This window comes from Strix uralensis, chromosome 1 (genome assembly GCF_047716275.1).
Source record: "Strix uralensis isolate ZFMK-TIS-50842 chromosome 1, bStrUra1, whole genome shotgun sequence".
Classification (NCBI taxonomy): domain Eukaryota; kingdom Metazoa; phylum Chordata; class Aves; order Strigiformes; family Strigidae; genus Strix; species Strix uralensis.
Genome location: NC_133972.1, coordinates 101,445,825 through 101,466,100, shown reverse-complemented (window position 1 = coordinate 101,466,100; position 20,276 = coordinate 101,445,825). Strand labels below are relative to the sequence as shown.

General features: G+C 38.5%; 1 protein-coding gene across 10 annotated transcripts in view; it reads right to left on the bottom strand.

Annotated features, from left to right (window-relative positions):
- Positions 1-408: 408 nt before the first annotated feature.
- Positions 409-20,276, bottom strand: part of FHOD3 (formin homology 2 domain containing 3) — a 415,016-nt gene continuing 395,148 nt past the window's right edge. For 9 of the 10 annotated variants that reach the window (XM_074875159.1, XM_074875167.1, XM_074875176.1 and 6 more), the window contains one exon: positions 409-6,370. In XM_074875159.1, coding sequence (XP_074731260.1) covers positions 6,288-6,370 — 83 coding nt within the window. In that variant the 3' untranslated portion in view covers positions 409-6,287. The remainder of the gene's footprint in view (positions 6,371-20,276) is intronic. The other variant, XM_074875185.1, reaches the window with a different exon arrangement.

The following is a 20,276-nucleotide window of genomic DNA, read 5'->3' as shown; positions in this document are numbered from 1 at the left end:
TTTCATTTTATTTATTTTTGCTTCAATAAATCTCATACCTTGACGCGATGTGCTCTGTGCACAAACTATTTTTAAGGCAGGAACCAACTCCAAGCCAATGGCAGCAAGCAGTAACTCTGTAAGTTTAGTGAGGATTTGTAGCGCTGCGTTACCAAAATCTTGAGAACCAGAGACATGTTTTTTTCACTCAAGATTAGGAATTAGGCTCAAACTGTGAAACTAGGGGTAAAAGAACAGCTTTTTATGATCAGACCACCCAGATGGTTTAATGGCAGCTGTTTTGTTGTCCACATTGTGGCTCTGCAGGTACTTAGAAGATACGAAAAGAACCTCATGACCCCCCTTTTCCACCCATTTCCCACCAAAGCTCCCATGATTGGCTTCAACAACAAAACCAGAACCACCCAGTCAGTGCTTTATAAAGCTTTATTGCAAGATGTGTTTACATAATGCTGTAGAGGTGAGCTTTTTAACTACTTATATCAAGAAATTTTGGACACAGGTCTGTGGTCAGTTTTCCATATTGACTCTGCATGGCACAGAAAAAAAAAAAAAGTGTGATTGCATCTTTCCAGACAGTAGTGGGGAAGGTGGGAGGAGAAGAGGCAGATGAGGGGTGTGCTAAAAAAAAAATCCCCCTGGTTTACACTAAATGTGAGAAAGCTTCTGAAGGATCAATACAAACGGTAGGTGATCTTCGTGTGTAATAAAATCTTAAAGAGTAATTCAAGTTCTTTATGAAATAAAACTGAGAAACAAAAATTCAGTTTCATGGACAATTAAATTTAACATAAAACAAATTCACCTAAAATGAGAAAACAACAAACAAAAACAAAAACTCAACCAAGAGGACCTGTAGATAATATCTCTGACCATGCATGGCTTGTTTTTTAAATTACAATTCACAGAATAACACTGCTGGAAAGCCTATTTTACACTATGCTACACAGAACATGAAAAAACATGAGTAGTGACATTTACACAATTTTACAGTATTTCTCCTTCGTCTAAGAAACACGTCCTTTTCTACTTTACATTTTTTTACAATTCCCAGCTCACAAAAAAGGACACTATACGTGCAAAGACAGTCTTTAAAAAGGAGAAATGCACCCAATGCTACAAATAAACCTTTTCTTTCACAGAAGCCTCTGTATTAGATAGTGATTAAACAAAATATATCTCTATCTGCCACTCAATGTGAAATGGACTAATTAGAAATAACTTTAATTTTTTTTTGCGTAAACATAAAACTATACAACATCTCTGAAACTCCTTGCATTACTTGCTATGTAACTATAAAACTGCTTGCCAAAAACCTCTTGGTATCGCATCTGAAATGCCAATTGGGCCAGTTGCTGCCCCAGTTGAAAAAAAGGAAGGTAGGCCTTACATGTTGTTGAAGTATTTTCAAATAATTTTCAACAGTTGCCTGTAACCAAACATTGCCTCTTTCAAATATGCTTTAGTTTATTTTCTTTCAGAGCCTGTAAGTACCTGGCAGTTTTCCCTGTGAAGAAACATCAACAGTCATAGTCCTTACATTTTAGGCAAGTGTTTCTTGCGTCCCGATGCTGGAAACACAGAGCCATCATCCCAACACGGCACAGGGCCAGGCTCTCTGCCTCTGCGCGCACGCACAACCCACCTCGGAGATAACGAGAGGAGTGGTACATGTGCAGTGAGCGTACAGAAATGAAAGGGAGAGAGGAATATGCTCCTGCTTCTGTCTGACGCCACGTCCCTATGCATCCTTTAGATAAAGGCAGGCAGCGTGTACACCTCCCTGCGAGTTGTAGCGGCAGGATAAAGGATGTGAAACTGGTGGGCTGCCACCTTGTCCCCATTCCATCTCAGTGAAATCAAAGCACTGTAAAAACAATTAACCACACAGCGTACACACACCCAAATCCAGACTATTACCATAGGCCAAATGGTTTCTAAAGCATTTTGGATAGACACTTCCTGTTGTTACTGGGGATGTGAGTGTAGAGCAGATGCCTGACAAAAGGAACCATTTACTGCACTTACAGTGGCATTGTGCCCCTTAAGTTTGCAGTAGATGTTGCTGTCCTTACTTGTGACTTTTCAATGGCTTTTAGTGTTCGCCAGGGCACGTTCAGAGCATAGCACACCAGGGATTTAAGGTGCTGTCCTGCCACGTTATCTAGTACCTCAAGGGGGAATGGAGCACCTTGAAGGAGGCCCTTGCTGTTCAGTCACTTCAAGACTCTGATTCCAAATTTCTGTTAAATCGGGGCATGAACCCTTATCTGACTATTCACATATGACTTTCTATTAAGCTAAAGCCAAAATCTTGTCTATCTGTAAATCTGATGCCTTATTTTGCTGACAGAGTCAATCACTACAGAGATTTACAACAGAAGGGGGTCAAAAGAGAAAAAGAAATGTATTTGACACTGTTTCCAGTATTTATCAGAGCAAGACCCTCATTAAAACACCATTTTTGTGTTGATTTTGGATTACGGACAGGGATCTATCAAACAGAAGGGTCACACGTAGCAGCCAAGGGGCTATAAAACATCTGGAATCCATGAGTCTGGTGCCTGGCCTTACTGAAAAGTGAAGAGTGATGAATTTAATTTTTCTGAGGGATCTTTCACTCTCGATTGTGGCACACAGCATTCCCTGGGGGTACTTCTTCACCACAGCCACATAACTGCTACTGAAAGTTATCCCTCAGTTGGGAGCGAGGGAATACAAAGTATTTGTATGCAGTCTGCTTTTAAACACCAAGGGAGATGAAAGGAAATTAGGATAGCTTCCCTTTGGCTGCCATTTCATACGCTAAAGTTTACCTCAGCATCCAAATCAGGAAGGCATTATGGTGGTAGACAGACAAATTATTGGCAGCAGATGGGTGTTGAAATCAACACCAGCAGCAACTCTGAGAGCTCGGTGGAGATACAAAACTCTGGGCACTACATTTGCAGCTGACTGGTACTATGAGAAAGAAAAGAGAGGTAGTTATAATGGCTGCAAGTGTTTAAAAACAGCCTTCATGGATCTCTAAGTGAGAAATAGGAACATGTGTTACTACATCATGTTTCCAAGACCTTTCTGTTTGTGACAAAACCAATCTGTATCTCACACACATTTAAAAACAACTGTTACATCCTTACAGTGGGCTCATTTGATGATGGAGGGGCAGGCAGCAACTCAAATCCTGAAGGTTACAACCTGATTAAACAGACAGACAGAGGCAGGCAAATATAACCAATTCCTCCATTTCATCTGGAATCCACTACTTAGATGAAGGGGAACAAATATTTTTCCCACAGTCAGGACATGCTAGCAGACTCCAGAGGAAATACTGCCACCTTGCAGATTAGCACATTGGGCCGCTGGCCATTTTTATCATAAGCCGAAATGGAAAAAATTTTCTGTAGTTATTGCATTGTTACTGTTTGATGATCTTGTTGCAATAAACACTGAAGACTGCATAACAAGACCGAGTTATCCTCAGAAAAATTGGTTTTGGTGTTACAGATAGAGAGCAGGAACTTAGGCAAAAATACAAAACATAATGGAAAAATGGACAAGGAAGAGTATGCTTCACACGTAAGACACTTGCACCCAGAGAATCTGAAAGAAACCAGCTTTTTTTCCTGACCTTATTCTAACCCCACTTCCCATATTTAATTTTCTCCTCAATAAGAAGTATATGAGGTTTCGCACATTTTTTGCACAATTCCTGGAAAATACAGATGCCCAGCTATTAGTAATTCATCAGCTATTTTACGTTTCAGACGCAGATGCTGTACTATGTCTAAATGAAACACTATTTTGTTTCCTGTTATCAGGTGGTCACCAACAGCCACCTACTTTGCACATTCAGGGTATTTTAATTATTCAGTTTTAAAAACTTGTTTGATTTTCTCCCTCCAATCAAATATAGGACCTCTGTCAACATAAACACATTTTGTTACATTTTGGCTTCTTTTATCACTTAACCAGTATAACAATTCAACATAACCATTACATTCAGGGTGTCTTCCTCTTGTTTCAGACCTTCAAGACCTCCACAAACCCCCATTACCTTCATTTCTTTGTTCTAAGCATCCTTAAGAGAGATTTTAAAAGTCCATAAAGGTGAGCAGCACATAAACATCCACTTTAAAATCCAGATGCTCATAGGTCTTTCTTAGTGTACAGTGAGATTAATTATATGCCAATTCTTTCTGTTTCCTAACCAGCTTCCTCCTTTTCATAGCTTTCAAATACACAACACATTTTATTAATTACACAACTACTGCCTTCTGCCTACTTGAACAATTGACTTTTAAACAAGCTGAGGGGAAAACCAGATCAAACTCGATGCTATCTTTAAGATCCTTTGCTCATTAGTGACTTTTTACCCACAGACTTTGACATGTGATGTTCCAAGGCAATGGCAAATCAAGAACGAAACATTATGATCAAGAGAGGGACAGCATAGATAGGATGTTCCACTAGAGATCTCATTGCAGTGTTGTCAGCTACCTGGTTCTCTCATCACTTGGATGCTGTGCTCAGTGTGATGTGACAGATGACCAAGATTTCAAAGGTTTATTGTGTTTGGTTCAACTATCCTGAACAATCTTCAGCAATTATCCTGTCCTTAATGAGAGCAGAGCAGAATAACTTGTTGACGTACCTGACCTAGCTTGGGTGGCAGAAGCAACATAGCTATGGTATTAGGAGCCCAGCATAGACTATTAATTAATCCTACTTTTCAAGTGTGTTTTGCAGCCAAAATCAAACCCAGTTAGCTAGTTACCCTACTTTCACTAGTTCCACAGTTAACTAGCTTGAAGGAAGCCTCAGCTGTTACTGCTGTGCAGACACACCCTTAATCTTAGAGGCTAAGGCAATGGAAAGAGATAATCTTGTGCATCCTTGAGGATCAGTTGGTCATATACAGACTTTGGCTTAAAAAGTTCCCTTTTACGTTACTGTTATTTGCAGTTTTCTTCAAAATGCTTCAGCACTGGCTAGGGTTAGTGTTCAATTCGTCTTCACTGCTGTATACGTCCTCCACATAAAGGCAGATGAGTTTGACTAAAGGTTCTTCAAGCACACATGTTGAGGGCAGTTATAAAAGTCAGTTATAAAACAGTGAGATAAGGGCAAACATATTGGAGTGTTCACTGTGGTACCCTCTCCACTTGTATCAAGGATAATCACAAAAAAAGAGTCAAGAACAGCAAAAACACAGCAGGCTTTTAGCAGGGCCATTTCATATTCAGATCCATTAATTTGAAATAAAATCACCACCACATTATCTTGCAGCAAAGAAAAGCAGCATGAAGGGCACAGGCAAGTGAACAAAACTTCTTGATCTTAGCATCTGAATGCATTTACCGAGTATGTAAAATTGTTGGCATAGATCTCTTTGCAACTGTACAAATGCACAGTACAGCCATAGCTCAACAAGAGGGAGGTATTCTGTGTCCTCTCCTCTATGTGCATGCCGCTATGTACAGTATGAGTGTGTATTAATACACACGAATTCAGGATCCTAAACTTTCCACTTGCATTGCAGGTCATCTCCTGCCTCACAAGGTGAATCCCATTGAATAACACCAAGTTCCTACAAAAAGACACTCCTTTTTCTCCTGTCCAGGTGGAATGGTAAGGCTTCAGAGTGAAAATCATGGTCCAGCTAGCTTCAGCAGGAACGTGATTTCACACCATGACGGTATGTGTATAGATACACGCACATGTGTCCACACATTCATTCTGTACATATACAAAGGTACACATACATTTTTACATTCTTTGGTGGCAAAATAATAAAAAAACCCAAACAAACCACAGGGTTGCACATCTTTGCTTAATGAATCTGCTTCAGGAAAATTGGGGTTGGTGTAACCGGCGTTATTTTGCCTCTTTAAGGACTGTTCCTTGCATTGACAAAATGCCATACATTTACAATGACTAAAACAGGGCACAAGGAAAGCCAGCATAAACACAGCTCACATGACAGGTAACTCAGAGAGAGTCCCCTCCTACCCACATCAACACATCATGAGAGAAGGAGCCATATGCTTTCATCTACAAGCACTCAAATGCTTTCTCAGTTACTGTCCAGATGTTGTGCTGAGCTGCATCACACCCTTCTTCTGCCCTGGTTGTGGGGTTTTGCTTTTCGTTGCTTATTAAAATCAGACTAACAGAGGATGGGATGTTGGGAGCAGCAGAGGAGGCTGGCAGGTCAATGCCACGCCGAAGGTTGTCAGCCTGTGTGCTTCAGATGAACGGCTCTTCTTGTCGCCCCCTCTGGGACGTCAAACCTGCATCTCAGAGGTGCTGATGAGGCCCAGTGCTTTGGCTTCTTCTGGTGTCAGTCCGCTCTTTAGTGTCCTTCTCACTGGATGGTTGTAAATTCCAAAATCAGGCAAAAAAAAAAAAAAAAGAAAAGAAAATGCAAACAATTAAAAGAGATAATGAGATAATTACACAAGACTTTGAGCTGAAAAAAACCCCTGTTAACATGCAAGCTGAGTCAAATCAAAAGTTGCTACGTACTCAGGGCCTCAAGTTCAGAAATACTGAGTAATGTCCTATGCTAAATCCATGGGAGCATCAAGTACCAGCAACTCCAGTCAGGCAAAAAGACATTTGTCATTAACATTTAGCATTTTAAGGAAAAATACCACAGCATTTCAAGATTTTTTTTTTCCTCTGAAATTGTATCAGTTGATTTTTAGTCCATAGAAAGTATCACCTGCCCTATTATTTTATAGTTTCATAAAGATTTTTTTAAAAGAGCTTTTGGATCTTTATAGGGCTCAATTGATTTTATCACTATTAAATTCTATGTGACCCTTCAAAAAACCAACCCTAAAACTTAAAAAGATTAAAACTCTGACTATTTTATAGTCGATTCAAATCATTAAAATTATTGTCTTCATATGTGCTCCCTTTCTTCTGTAATGTTTCCCCATTCTAGCCCCATTTGCTTCATCTTTGCCATTAGTAGTCTGCAGCATTCTAGTTGAATTTAACTGATAAATCCAGGCCATAACCTTGTTTCTTAATTTTCTATGTTCTGAACACTAGTCCTGACATAAAACTTTTAAGATTTGTGATTGTCTTTTTTATTCAGGAACAAGTGACCAAGTGACTGCACACACTGAGCATTAGTGCCCTCCTAGTTTTTCTGGCTCCATAATTTTTAGGTGAATGGACTTCAGTTCAAGACACAAATGGGGTGTACACTCCACACTTTGATGTTGCTCAAATACAAAACCCACATTCAGAAGTTTAAGCTGCATGCAAAGCATAAACAATGACTTTACATTGGACAAAATGTATTTGGAATGCCAAAATAATGAAGTCTAGAGAAAACTTAGAGAAATCAGTTGCAGACAGAGGTTAAGGATGTCTTGAATTACTATCATCTAGCACAATTGAGACCTCTAACTTATTAAGATGCTCAGTCCATGTAACTGAAACTGGGAGGTGACACTCAAGGTTCTAGCAGGAATGAGAGGAGGGCATGGATCGGTATACAAAACAAGAAGATAAGAGAAAGGGAAAATACTGCATAGTTGAATATTTGATACCATGCATGTAGGACGAATGTGATCTATGTTTGATAATCAACCGCTTTCATCAGTTACTGAGGTTAATCAAATGACCTGGGAGTGCCACATCTGTGATAGTTCCTCCATTATAAAACCCTTACTTGAAAGTTTTTCTTCAAGGCCCTGTTCCTTCTCCTACAGTATTTGAATACTTATTAAACACCACTAGGAGTCTTTATGATATCCACTTTTCCTACAATACTGATCAGCAACATCTTCCAAGTTTAACAATGCTTAGTTAAAAACAGTACAAGGTTAAATGCAACTGATAAAGCTAAGATTAAGAAAGACTAAAAAAGTATTACCAGAAGAGCAATACACTTCAAAAAATGCTCTGGTGTCCATGGTGCAGAATACCCAACATGGACTTCTGAGTGAGTCCTCATCACTGGCACCCCTTTATACTTTTCAAATTTGATACCCAGTTGTCCATGGTGACAAATGTTAATTTCTAGACATGAGCTATGAAGTACCTTAGGGTCTTAAGGTCTCAGTGAATCACCCAATGCTTATTTCTATATCAAAATAAACTATATCAGGAGTGAAAGAACAAATACAAGAATGCTGCAGCAGATACATTTCTGTCTCGTTAAAAGCAAAGCTTTCCCAGTGCAGATCACCTGCTGACCTGCCATCACTGCCTCTCGCCTGAACATGTTTTTTTCCGTACGCTCGATAGCATGCAGCCAAATGCAGACCATACCTAGCTTGGCCACCGAACAGCAGAGTCATGTTAACAGAGCCTAATACAACTGATTTTCAGAAGACCTTATCAGAGACCAGCCAAAAGTCTTTGTCACTAGACTCAAAGTGGGATTGGACATTGCTCCCTAAGGGAGTATTCCTCCTCTGTGGACATGAATTATCCACAGCAGCTATACTGTTGAACCAAGGAAACTGTCCATTTTCAGAGAAAAAATATGCAAACAGGAGACTGAACTTTGACAGGATGGCTGTCTAGATGACATTACATCTTCCCACTGAAGGCAAAAGTGAACTGGGAAACTGAATGAAGAACAAATTTTGATATTTTAGAAACTTTTGCTGAAGCATCAAACCAAACGTATTCATGACTGCTCTCACACATATCCCCAACTCTCTCGGATCACAATCACTCACATTTGCAAGGTGAGCACAATAATCACTGTAAAACAAAGCTATTTTTCTTGTCAGATGGCAAGACAGGATGAGTGAGGGAACATGCAATTGTTATTTCTGTTTGTAAACATTTAATAGGAACTGAGGTGCTCTGCTAACACTGGTCATGCACCAGAATAAGCAAAATTCTGGTCTTATTTATGACAACATAAATCTGGAGTAACCTTCTTTAGGTCAGTACAATTACTGCTACTACACAAAATAACTGGGGCTGATACTCTGTCTAACAACTGAAAGGGAAACATGTGCCTCTGTAACTCCCACCAACCAGAATACAGTTGCTTAAATTCCTCCATCAGCCTTATTTATGGGATTAGTAGTTTACTATGAAAAGCCAAATGGATTTACAATAACATATATGTCTCTGAAGAAAATTACAGGAACTTGTATTCAGAGGTCATAATCAGGAGTTAAAATACCATGGTAGAAACCATCTTCATAGAAAAACAAGGAAGAAATCTAAGGAGTCCTCTTTACATAAGCAAGACTTCTCTCTGAATCTCCAGATACCTACCTATCAAACATACTAAAGTCTTAGTCTGAGGACCTCATGTATAACCCTCAGATGACTGAAAAAAAGAAATATTGTATGCAGCATGTGACAAGGCCAAGTGCCTTGGTCTGGGTTTGCTGTATGACTCACACAATGGAGGCCAACCCTGGGTTTGTACTTTTTGTGCCACTGCAAAACAAGTAGGGAAGACGATACTCAGTGAAATGCTGGGACACTCACAGCTGTGATTAAACAAAACAATCTCTTTGCATCCCTCATTTGATTGTTCTAACTTATTTCAGCTCTCTTATAATACAGAGAAAGATAACTTGGATTTAAGATATTCCAGTGACCTAAGCTTTTAAGGCCAGCAGTTAGGAGAAAAGAGCTCCAAACAATGCAGGACTTTGGCAGTCAATAATGAGATTGTCAAGAAAATGATTAATAAAAAGCAAAGATGTAAAGAATCTTTTCAGTGACAGAATAGTTCCCACAAACACTGACGGCTGCTGACTTGTATAAACTAAGCGTGTGGGGCCAAATACTGCAAAGTACGGTGACTACTGGAAAGATTAAAGCTGTCCACCATCAACAGGCAACCAGAAGAATAACTGCTGACAGAATCACAGTCCAGACTCAGATGAGTGAATGCCCCTACAATGCAACAGGCCAGTCTGACACAGATGAATCCACTTGTAGTTGGAAGTATCTTGTACTTAGGGAGATGAAAATGGCCAGATAAATGGTCTCTTTATACGAAAATGATAACTAATATGTGCAAATTGCTCACAGTACATTTTCTCATCTGAAGATACAGCAGGTAGATGTGGTATCAGTGGTTAGTCAAGAACAAGTTCCTGTCCCACTATTCTCTGCACTGGCTTGTGGACTATGGAGGCTTGTGGGTGATGAAACCAGGAGAAAGTTATCTACAGGACCAGGGACTACTCTGGGAGGTAGATGAACCTTGTCTTGACATGCTGTTAAACAGATGTCCTCAGACATTTGTCTGTTTTCTCATAAAGTGCTTGGTAGGGTTCCCCTACCTTAGGAAAGGTCATGAACATGTTTAGTCATCAAAATTGAATGCAGAGAGATATTTTCCTTCCATGCTTTATAGGCATTGCAAAATTACATTTCTCAAACTAGATCTTCACTCTCCCCTGTTCACTGAACTCTGTCATGTCTCTAACTGGACTAGACATAATATCTTGGCTTGTAAAACTCTTGGCCTGCTGCAGATCACATTAAACTGAGTTATGGAATGTATTTTGGAGGCAGTGACAATAAAAATAAGACTTTCAAATGACCTTTTATGTTCTTTAAGTAATTTTTAAAACATTTGCTAAAGAAACATAACATAGAGAGAAAATAACTTTTACTCTTGTCAAAAGCAAAGCCTGCTGAGATCCCATAACCAAGAAACTAAATGTTGTTTTTCTGGGATCAGAGGGTATGATATTTTTTGTTAATTGGGAAATCTAGAATTTTATTTGATATCCTGGCAGAATGCAGTGTGCTTATGATGAACTCGATGAATGTGACTCTGGCTGTTGGGTCAAAATCTACATAGATACATAGCCCTCACAGTACACTGGGGATGTTTTTAAAAAGAGTAATTCCCTAAGAATAGTTTTGTCAGAGAATATAATTATCTAGGGTTTGCTTTTTATTTTAAAGAGCAAATAGCATTTCTAGTTTCCCTTCCCCCTACCTTTTTCTTTTTTAAGATGCAATGAACAGTAAAGATCAGTCTGACTGGCACCATTTACTCTTGCATTTGCAATGGCTTTTGGCATGTGTGTCTACACTTGTATGGATGAGTCACTTGAAATGCAGACTAGATATGACCATTCTCCTGCTCAAGAGGACACAGAATTAGTATCATTCCTGTTACAAAGATGTGGCAGCCACAGAACTTCCTTTTGGTCTCAGCTGCAAAGGTAATGCAGCTGCTAGCTGCTGATTTGGAATGAAGAATATTCCAGGGGGCTCTAAATTACAGAGTGAGGACAGTAGGAAGGGCAGAACGTAAGAGGCAATACAGGCCAGTACCATCATCTCATTTCATGTATTTTAGTTTTATTTTGTGTTACCTATCCACACCCAGCTTGCTCACTCACTCTATTTTCTCATATATTTATACTTAACATATTCTCTTGGACTCTACTCCAATGAGTCCAGCAATGGCAATTTGCAACTCAAAAGTTCAATCCAGGCAGTCTTGATCATATTCTCTTATTGTAATCCTTTTCAGCATTTGTGTTTTTATGTCACTGTCTATATAAGTTATACATATGTTTAATTATGCATATATCATTGCTTAATACGAGCAGGCCTAAATGCTTAGTAAAAATACTAAAACATTATGTGTAGAGATTTTCTTACAGGGATTTGTAGGTGAATTTTTGGATTTTATCATGCAGTTCTCTGAAAAAGTACAGCTAACTGAAATGTGGCCTTTGGGTCAGCCACATAGAAAGCTCCAGGAAACAATGTATTATTATGTATTATTAATTGCCCTGCAGCTTAGCTTTGAATCCTCTTGACAATTCATAGATGGCACAAGTCTCCTAACAAGAAATTCTGTGTGTAATTTATGGTAGCTGTGACTTAAAGAGGAGTCTAACCATGGAAAAGGACAAAGCAGCATTTTGTAAGGAAAGCTTAACTCGTGTTTCATCTCCCTGTGGCTTAGGTAATAGGTAACAAAAAGTAACACTGCTTTAGAAAGCCTGGGCTGCATGAAGAACATACAGGTTTTAAAGTAATATTTAACATGTAGTTGAAACTGTTAGTTTTCAACTTTATGTATTTCACAGATCATGATTTACATAATCCCATCAGTAAAACTGAAAAGACTTAACTCCTTCCTTGAAAGCCTTCTATGACAAAACCCCCCTAATTTTCAGGACTTCTGTGAGTTCCGCTATAAAAAGTTAGTACCAAAAGCAATCCTGCTGCCATCTCTTTCATCAGTTCTCCCACTTAACTTCACCAGTCAAAAGTGATTCCACTATTAAGAGGTTAAGCATCAAGAGCATAGAGCTCACCAACAACTGAGTCTGCGTGTAAGCACTATATACTATTTTCAAGACCAGACTATACAGTAACAGTGCACAGGACAAAAAAAGCAGGAGACGAGATACAGAAAGTAAGCCATCTAACACCAGTGTTTCAGGCATGCAGCCTTTACATTCCATTTGATAATTTAAAATAACCCACTCAGGAGGTAGCTCTTAGAACACAGAGCTGTCTGTTGGAGAGTGACTTGGCAGAGGAGTGTGGCCATGTTTGACCACCTGGGCTCCCCATTAGGAATCTGCACTCAGAAACAAGGCAGTAAAAGGCATCACCTCTACGAGCCCATCAGATTAAAAATAACTATGCTCAAAACAATCTTGTAATTATTCTAATTAGGTGTTATTCTGCCCAGAGAAAGCCATATATATACACATACATATATATATATATGTTATTTTTTTGACATAGTGCTGGGGTAAGATATATTCAAAACAGCTCTGTGTGAAACATTTTTGTTCATCTTCTAAGAGAGACTTCCCTCCAAACACATTTGACACTTGCATCCAAGCGTAGTCCAATTCCTGCCTTCAGAGATCCTTGTGCTAAACTCCTGCGTGGCAGCAGAGGGCTCTCTTTGGCAGCTGTGTTATCGCGATGCTCTTCTGGAAAGCCACATAGGAGATCGCTTTTGTTGCTGCACTTCTTTTGTAAGGCAACTTGAAAAGCAACCCTGTACTTCCCTGTCTTTTCTCATTCTCAGATGAAGTGCTTTCCATAACAACTCTGTGATCTTGTCAGTCAGCAACTCACTGCTGCTGCTTTCTTACTCAGATGCTGAAAATAATCTTTCAGGAAGGAAGGATGATGTGAACAAGGAGTAAATTACTGCCTGGAGAAAAACTTGAAAGCCAATTTAATATGGAAAGAAAACAAATAAAATTCATATCCTATCAACTTAGGGCTAACAGTGTGCAACTCAACCAAACATATTTTTTTAATACTTAAAACTTACGTATCCCACTTTTGGGAATGAATCCTGTGACAAGAATTCAAAAGCCTTGAAATACACCTTTAAAATATGCCAACTAAAATGAAAACAGAGGGTAACGTAGACGAATTCACTGATGCAGTGAATGGCAAACTGGCAAAAGTGAAAACAACTATTTGTATCTCTCGTAAGATGCAATCAAATGAAGTAAAAATTTTTCTTTTACAGAACAACGGTTGAAAAAATACCAAAAGTGTATACCATAACGAAAGTATTTCTATAGAAAATGTCAATACCAATATTCTGTGACCGGGGAACATGAACAGCTTTATTTCCTACACATACTGACATCACTTGCTCTTTATCAGCTGCTCATCTCCTGCCAGTCTCTCCCACATTACCTTCAGCTTGTTCTTTCCTGCAATAAAGAAAGTGCCATTTGGACAAGAAGAGATGGCCAGAGAAATTCCAGCACTTGTAAATCCTTGTGTAGAAGCCCATGGGAAGCTGCAGAGCACTCCCTCGTTTTGGTTCTCCCAGGGCCAGAGACACAGCGCAAGGACGTGCCAATGGTCTGCCTACGCTCTAGGATCCTGCTGGGAAACAGGTTTCACCTGCTACCAGGACACACTCCTTGTAAGAGCAAAGTCTGAGCTGTGCCTACTTCTCCCTCCACAGAGCAGCACGTCTGGGTGGGCATTTAATCCCATGAGGTGACAGTCACTCTACAATCACTAGGGATTCACTAGGGATGCAATCACTACAATCATTACAGCAGCAGTTTTCTCTTTGTACCTACATCATGTCCTCTGTGCTTGGATAACATAACATATATGTGCATGTGAATGCCTGTGTAGTGTTCAACACCTCTGTCTTCTCCCTGTGAACTGAAATAAACAGGGATAAAAGATATGTATTTTTTGTAAACATTGCATATTTAATTCTGACTTCCCAGACCAATGCAATGACTTCTCACCTATTTTTCAGTTGCTGTATTAAAACAGTACTGCTCAATTTTGAGCAAATACTAGATTCCACAGTATCTCTAAATACCTGTACTGGAATCCAATGCAAAGTTAAGCAATGTACTTAATGGTGTGCGCTGTGTTAATTTTATATCTGACTTTCCTTATATAAAAAAGATAAAGCTGTTTCAACCAGAAAGTTTGAGGATAGGAGCCCCAAAACAAATAATTTGTATCAGAATAAAACTCACTATAGAAATGACTCATAGATTCCTCTAAAACACTGACTGGAAAATGAATTTAAGCCTCTTTTACAAGCAATTTTTTTACTAGATCTTTAAACCAGGCTTTCAAAAAACCTTTTGTTTTGAAGGTTACATGATGTAGAACTCTACAGAATGATGGCAATTTCACTTTTACAGTGCTAGGACCAGGCAAATACCCTTGAACAAAACTTGAGATGTGAAAGACACAGTTTGAAACAGATGGAGATTGTCAACAAAATACACAGGTACTATACATTTGAACAGTTAAAAAGCGGAACGTCTACCCCGTCTGTCAAGATCACTTATTTTAAAAGAAAGCTATAAAAATAAATGTAATACACATTGTAAAGCAGAAACTGAACACTCATAAATAAATATGTACCTACTTAGAAATGGTATTAATATCAACAATCACAATTATATAAGTTATCAGTTACAACTGACAAAACTGAAAATATGGAATAAGCTATTCAACCTCATGCTTCAAATAAATACACTGATTTACAACTATTAAAACTCACGATGAGACCTATAGGTTACTCAACTAATCCTACCTCTCCTGTTTGTTCTCTACAGCTGTTGATGCTGGCCTCTGGCACAGATGAGATATGGGACTACACAGGCCTCACACCCTGATCAGGTACATCAATTTCTACAGCTTTATGTGGTCAACTGTATTTATTACTCATTCATTAACTATTAGTAACATTTTTTTATTGATTGTATTTTTATTTATTGTAGATCATGGAGTTTAATTCTGTCATTTTTGCATAGATCTTGCCATCCTGAGGATGAAATAATGTATTACTTAAAAGGCATCCAAGAGGCACTAGCTATCTTGGCATCTAATGAACATAACCTTCCAGCTGCCAGAGTTTTAAGTGCTTTATCTCATGTTCTGTTTTCATTCAATAATTAGATTTTTATTAACTGGGTGTTGACCTTCTGAAGGCTCAGTACTTTGTGTGAGGACAAACAGAGTTTGATACTGAATACCATCGGTGATACATTTACTTTTTCTAAGTACAAAGAATTGTTCCTAAATGTGCATCACTAACTAGATTACTCTGCCCCCTTCTCTAACTCCTGATAGGATCCAGTTAATCAAATCCTAAATAATTATTTGCAAATTCTAAGTGAAGTTGCTTGCCTTTAAAGCATTTTATATAAACTTTCTTCTTGTAAGGTTTTCATTTTTTTAAAAGCATAATTTCCATTAACTCCTGCTTTTAGTCAGGCTATAAATACCAGAAGAAGTCTCCCTCCTGGTATTTTGGCACTTCTGTATCTTTTCATAGCCAGAAAAAGTAAGTGGAGAGACATGAAAATGAAAAATAATGAAAAAAACAAAGAAAAAGATTAAAAAGTTAACTGAAGCACCCTATGAATGCTAAACAAAAATTACACACCTTTAGATTCAAATAGTCTCCCATCTAGTATTTTGCATGCTTACAAACAGGTTTATTCCAAAGCAATGCTGCATGTGTTACTAAAAGCTGTCTAAAACTTGTCTCCATGCCTGGTCCTTTGGCAGAGCTCTTTCCCACGTTTTGGCACCTGATGACAATGTGCTAACTCCTATTTCACTTCTACTGAAGGTGGAATTTAGTATGAAATACCTGACCTGGGATGTTCTGTAGTTAAGTTTAATCCACCGTCCCTGAGCTTATTTGTCTAGGATTCAGGTAATCTCGACTCATTTCCTATCTCCTCCACAGTCCACTTGTATGAGTCTGACAGATTATTTGGGTGGTGCCTCAGATCCATTTCTGCATAATGGCTGTAAGAATTTTTTTACTCCCTGCAAGTCATTATGCAAATAAATCAATAAATCCTTATGAGATGTTTCCATATCTCAAGGGTCAGTCACAGGGTATATTATTAGGTTAACATGTGATTCAAAGCCTAATAAAAGAACAAGACATTTTCATGTCTCCTCTCTCTTTTTTGAACATCACAAATAGTTTTTAATCTCATTCAAATATTGGGTTAAATTCTGATTCCATTATTATCTGCTCCAAACCCATTTCTCTAACTCAAATCTAAAGCGTATTTTCAATTTTAATAAAATCTAAGAGAAATACGAGCGCACACACAGAGAGACACTCTGAGATAAAACAATGCGTGGGATAACAAATCTCTCACTCTGCAACGTCCTCATGCAGTGACTCTAGCAGAATACATTGCAACCACCACCGTGCTACTCACCATCAAATACTAGTCACACCTGGGCCCTACGTTATGGTTTACCATTCAGGCTCAGTTGAAGATCCAGATGTAAGCAGTGCTGTATAGTCAAGCCAGCTTTAAAGAGCTATTTCCTTGGTGCAGTTGTCTGAAATTATTTGTTGGCAAGACCACATTGGGATCCCCACTCTTTGACCACTGCCTTGACTTTAGGCAGCCAGGAGACCCATTTTCAAGCATGAAGGTTGCTAATACTAACAATTCATAAAGAGGGAGGAAGATGCTTGCAAATTCCTGTTTTAGACTTAAGGTAGTTGCTAGACAGCTGGTCTGGTTTTGCTATCCTGGGCCTTAATCAGCACTTGAACAAGGTAATGAATCCTTATGACTTTCTCTTGGTCCTTTTTCAGAGCCCTGCCATGGCCATTCACAGAGGTCAGAAATCAACCCTGTTTGGCTCAACGTTTCCAAGAATTGCTCTGTGTATGCCAGAATTAGTGCAAATACCTTCCATATGCTTATTCATGATTATTAAACTGGAGTATGATTTTTTGTGATGCCGAGTTATATCGTTCTCCTGAGACAGATCCATTCAGTTCAATGAGACCAACACAGAGACAGCACACTGTAAGAGTCTAAGCCTAAGAGTAATTGATTTTATGTTAGGGGATGGATGTTTTGAATAAACAGCCAGGACAAGAAGGAAACCAGCATTATCTTTCTATTTGTCTATTATGGAGTTTTGGGGGGTTCTTTTAATTAAACGTACTTAAGTAAAATTTTTATCTTATGGATGATACTGCTAGTCTTTACGTGTCTTCTGTTGCCTCAAAGCAATAAGACCTCTTTTTCTTCTCCTCCAATTTGAAGCAATTGGCACAGGCTGGTTCTTCATGGTGTGAAACTCTCATTTAATAACAGGATTTTCTAAGCAGCCCTGTTCTTCTTTATATATTTTCTTCTATTACCTCACTTCTCGTAAACTTCACAGCAAACTCTGCTTATCTACCTTACATTATTTTTTTAAATTCAGCTCTCTGTATTAAATAACCTCCTTTCCTGACTGTTTTCTGAAATCTCAGTGGTATCTCATACAGAGAGTTTCATTTTTATTTCCCCAAATCCACTGATGCAATGCCTGTAATACTGTTCTGTAAGCGGCTAAAATTAACTTCAGCAATTGTAGTCATTGGAATTTGGACTATCAACTAGAGTGATTCTTAAAACTTCCTTATCCCAATTTTCCTTTGCACTCATTGTTTGTTATGGCATCATATGTGAAGGTCATCCTAACCTTATGGGAGAACCAGACAATCCTAATTATATTTTTTTTTTTATTTCTTTGCTAAATTGAACAGCTCCCCATAATGTTATAAAAACTTTTCTCAAAGAAAGCTGCCTTCGGTCTTCAGGAACAGAAACTGTATTTTCAGCCTAATTTGTATTTTATGCTTTTAAAATATGCTGAACTGACATGTCTAGAGGCTGGGGCCTGCTGTTTACACACAGGATAAGGACATTGGAGAGAAAAAACAGCAGAAGCTTCCCACGGCAACTTGCCTTGAAGCTGTCTTTGAATGACCACTTTCAGGGGTGATGGCGTATTTCAGTTTCTGTGGCTCATTCAATCCTCTGGCTTTCTGATGAGGCTTCTAATGAACGAATACAACTGTAATGTTGTTTTCTCATATATAACACCACTCCAGTATGTGTGGTAGGCAGGTCACTGAATATCCGTCATGAGGCAATGACTTCCAGTTGGTTACTCTACTTCTAAATGTTGAATTTTATCTTTAAAAACCTCCACTATGTAAAGGTCTAGCACAGAGTTAAGTTCTCTCTCTGCAGATCATCACAGGAACTCAGTTGTTAGGCACTTACCATGTACCTTAGCTTTCTGTAGCCTATTTCAGCTCTCACTGAACAAATTCCTTCCTACTAGGTCTCAGTCAACTTCAGTCATATCTGCATTTATCAGTGACCCTTCGTATCTTCAACCAACAGATACAGACGTTTCCATCTGTCTTTTGTTGGATGACTCAGTGCCTTATTCGTCCTCCTAATTTATAGTTCAGCTGATTACTCTGAGAGTTCAAACTCTTCTACATCATTAAGATCTAACTAAGCTCTCTGCATACCAGATGCAGTCACACTGCTCAACAATTACAAATGGTAAAATGGCTCAAATGAACATGTCAAAATGTTTCTTTTTGCCATTACAACTATTTCTTGAATTTAACTTAACCTTTTTCCATACTCCTGTTTCTGTTTTCCCCTAGTTATAAATGACTTGAGCATCACTTGCTTTTCACTTCACAATTTTCTGTCTTTTTTAATGGAAAAAAAAAATCCCTCACCCACGAGAACCTTCTGCCTGAACCACAGGAAATGTTTACAGTGCAACTGAATATAAATCTTCTGGGTTTCTGATTTTGCTAAAAACACATATCTCAGCTCAGGTTCACTAAAATCTTTGCTGAATGCTAAGTAAGCCTGACACGATTTCCAGTTCTGCACTGAAAGCAATGAGGCATATGCAACATGACACACAGTGAAAAAGCATTCATTTCAACTGAGTTTTGCTTTGATGTCCATGAATAGATTGAATACCAAGCTCACAGCAAAAGCTGAAGGATTTGTATGGGAGCCTGAATATTGAAGGTGGTGAATCAAACCCATCAGATAATCAGGTGTCTTTGTTCTGCAGATAATAAATATCATAGCATCTGCTAATCTAAATCATTGACGTATGCCTAAAAATCTACTTTCTAATATGTCTACAGAGGACTTGTGTTATATTTCTACCTGGAAGATCTGCTCATTTAACTCACATCATACACTGACAAGGGCTGGTCTCTGTTCATTTCCTGGAGGTGCCATATTATCAGTCCAGCTGAGAGTATTTTAGAGCTAAACTACTTCATTTATTCATTATCCACGTATATGGACTATCTGTCAGAGTGAAACAGTTCAGTTAAGATATTTTCCTTCACACTTTCCTTAGCACATGTCAACTGAAAGGGACACTAAACTACTGAACTTTATGTTTGTTTTGAAACTGCCTTTTAATCCACTTAAGAGTCTCATCCAGATCTTGAAGAACAAACAAGCAAAAGAGCTGGATTCTATCATGATTAATTACAACAGAAATCAGTCCCAGCCTAAACATTTACTGAGTGCTTAATCCCTGTTAATGTTTTTACTGAATATAAAAGCCAGCTCCATGGAAAAAATATATAGTATTTTTATTATCATTATCCTGTTTTGCTTTGGTTTTTGCTTTTTTTTTTTTTTTTTTTTTTTTTTTTTTTTTTTCCCCCCCACAGCAAGTGCTTCCTTGGGAAAAAGGTACCTGGTAAAAAGCAGAAAGACTTTTTGATGTGTGTGTGCACGAAGGTAGTGTTGCTAACAGAGGAAATATTTTAGCATGGGATAAACCATGGAAATAGGCAAACATACAGGAGGTTTATGATATGCACAAGCTAACTAGGGCAGTCAGCACGTGAAGAACACCAGAACCATGTGGGGAGAGTGGGTAGGTAGCAGCAGCAGGTGATGCCACAAAGAGGTACGGCACAGTGTATGACGGAAAGTAAGACAGACAAT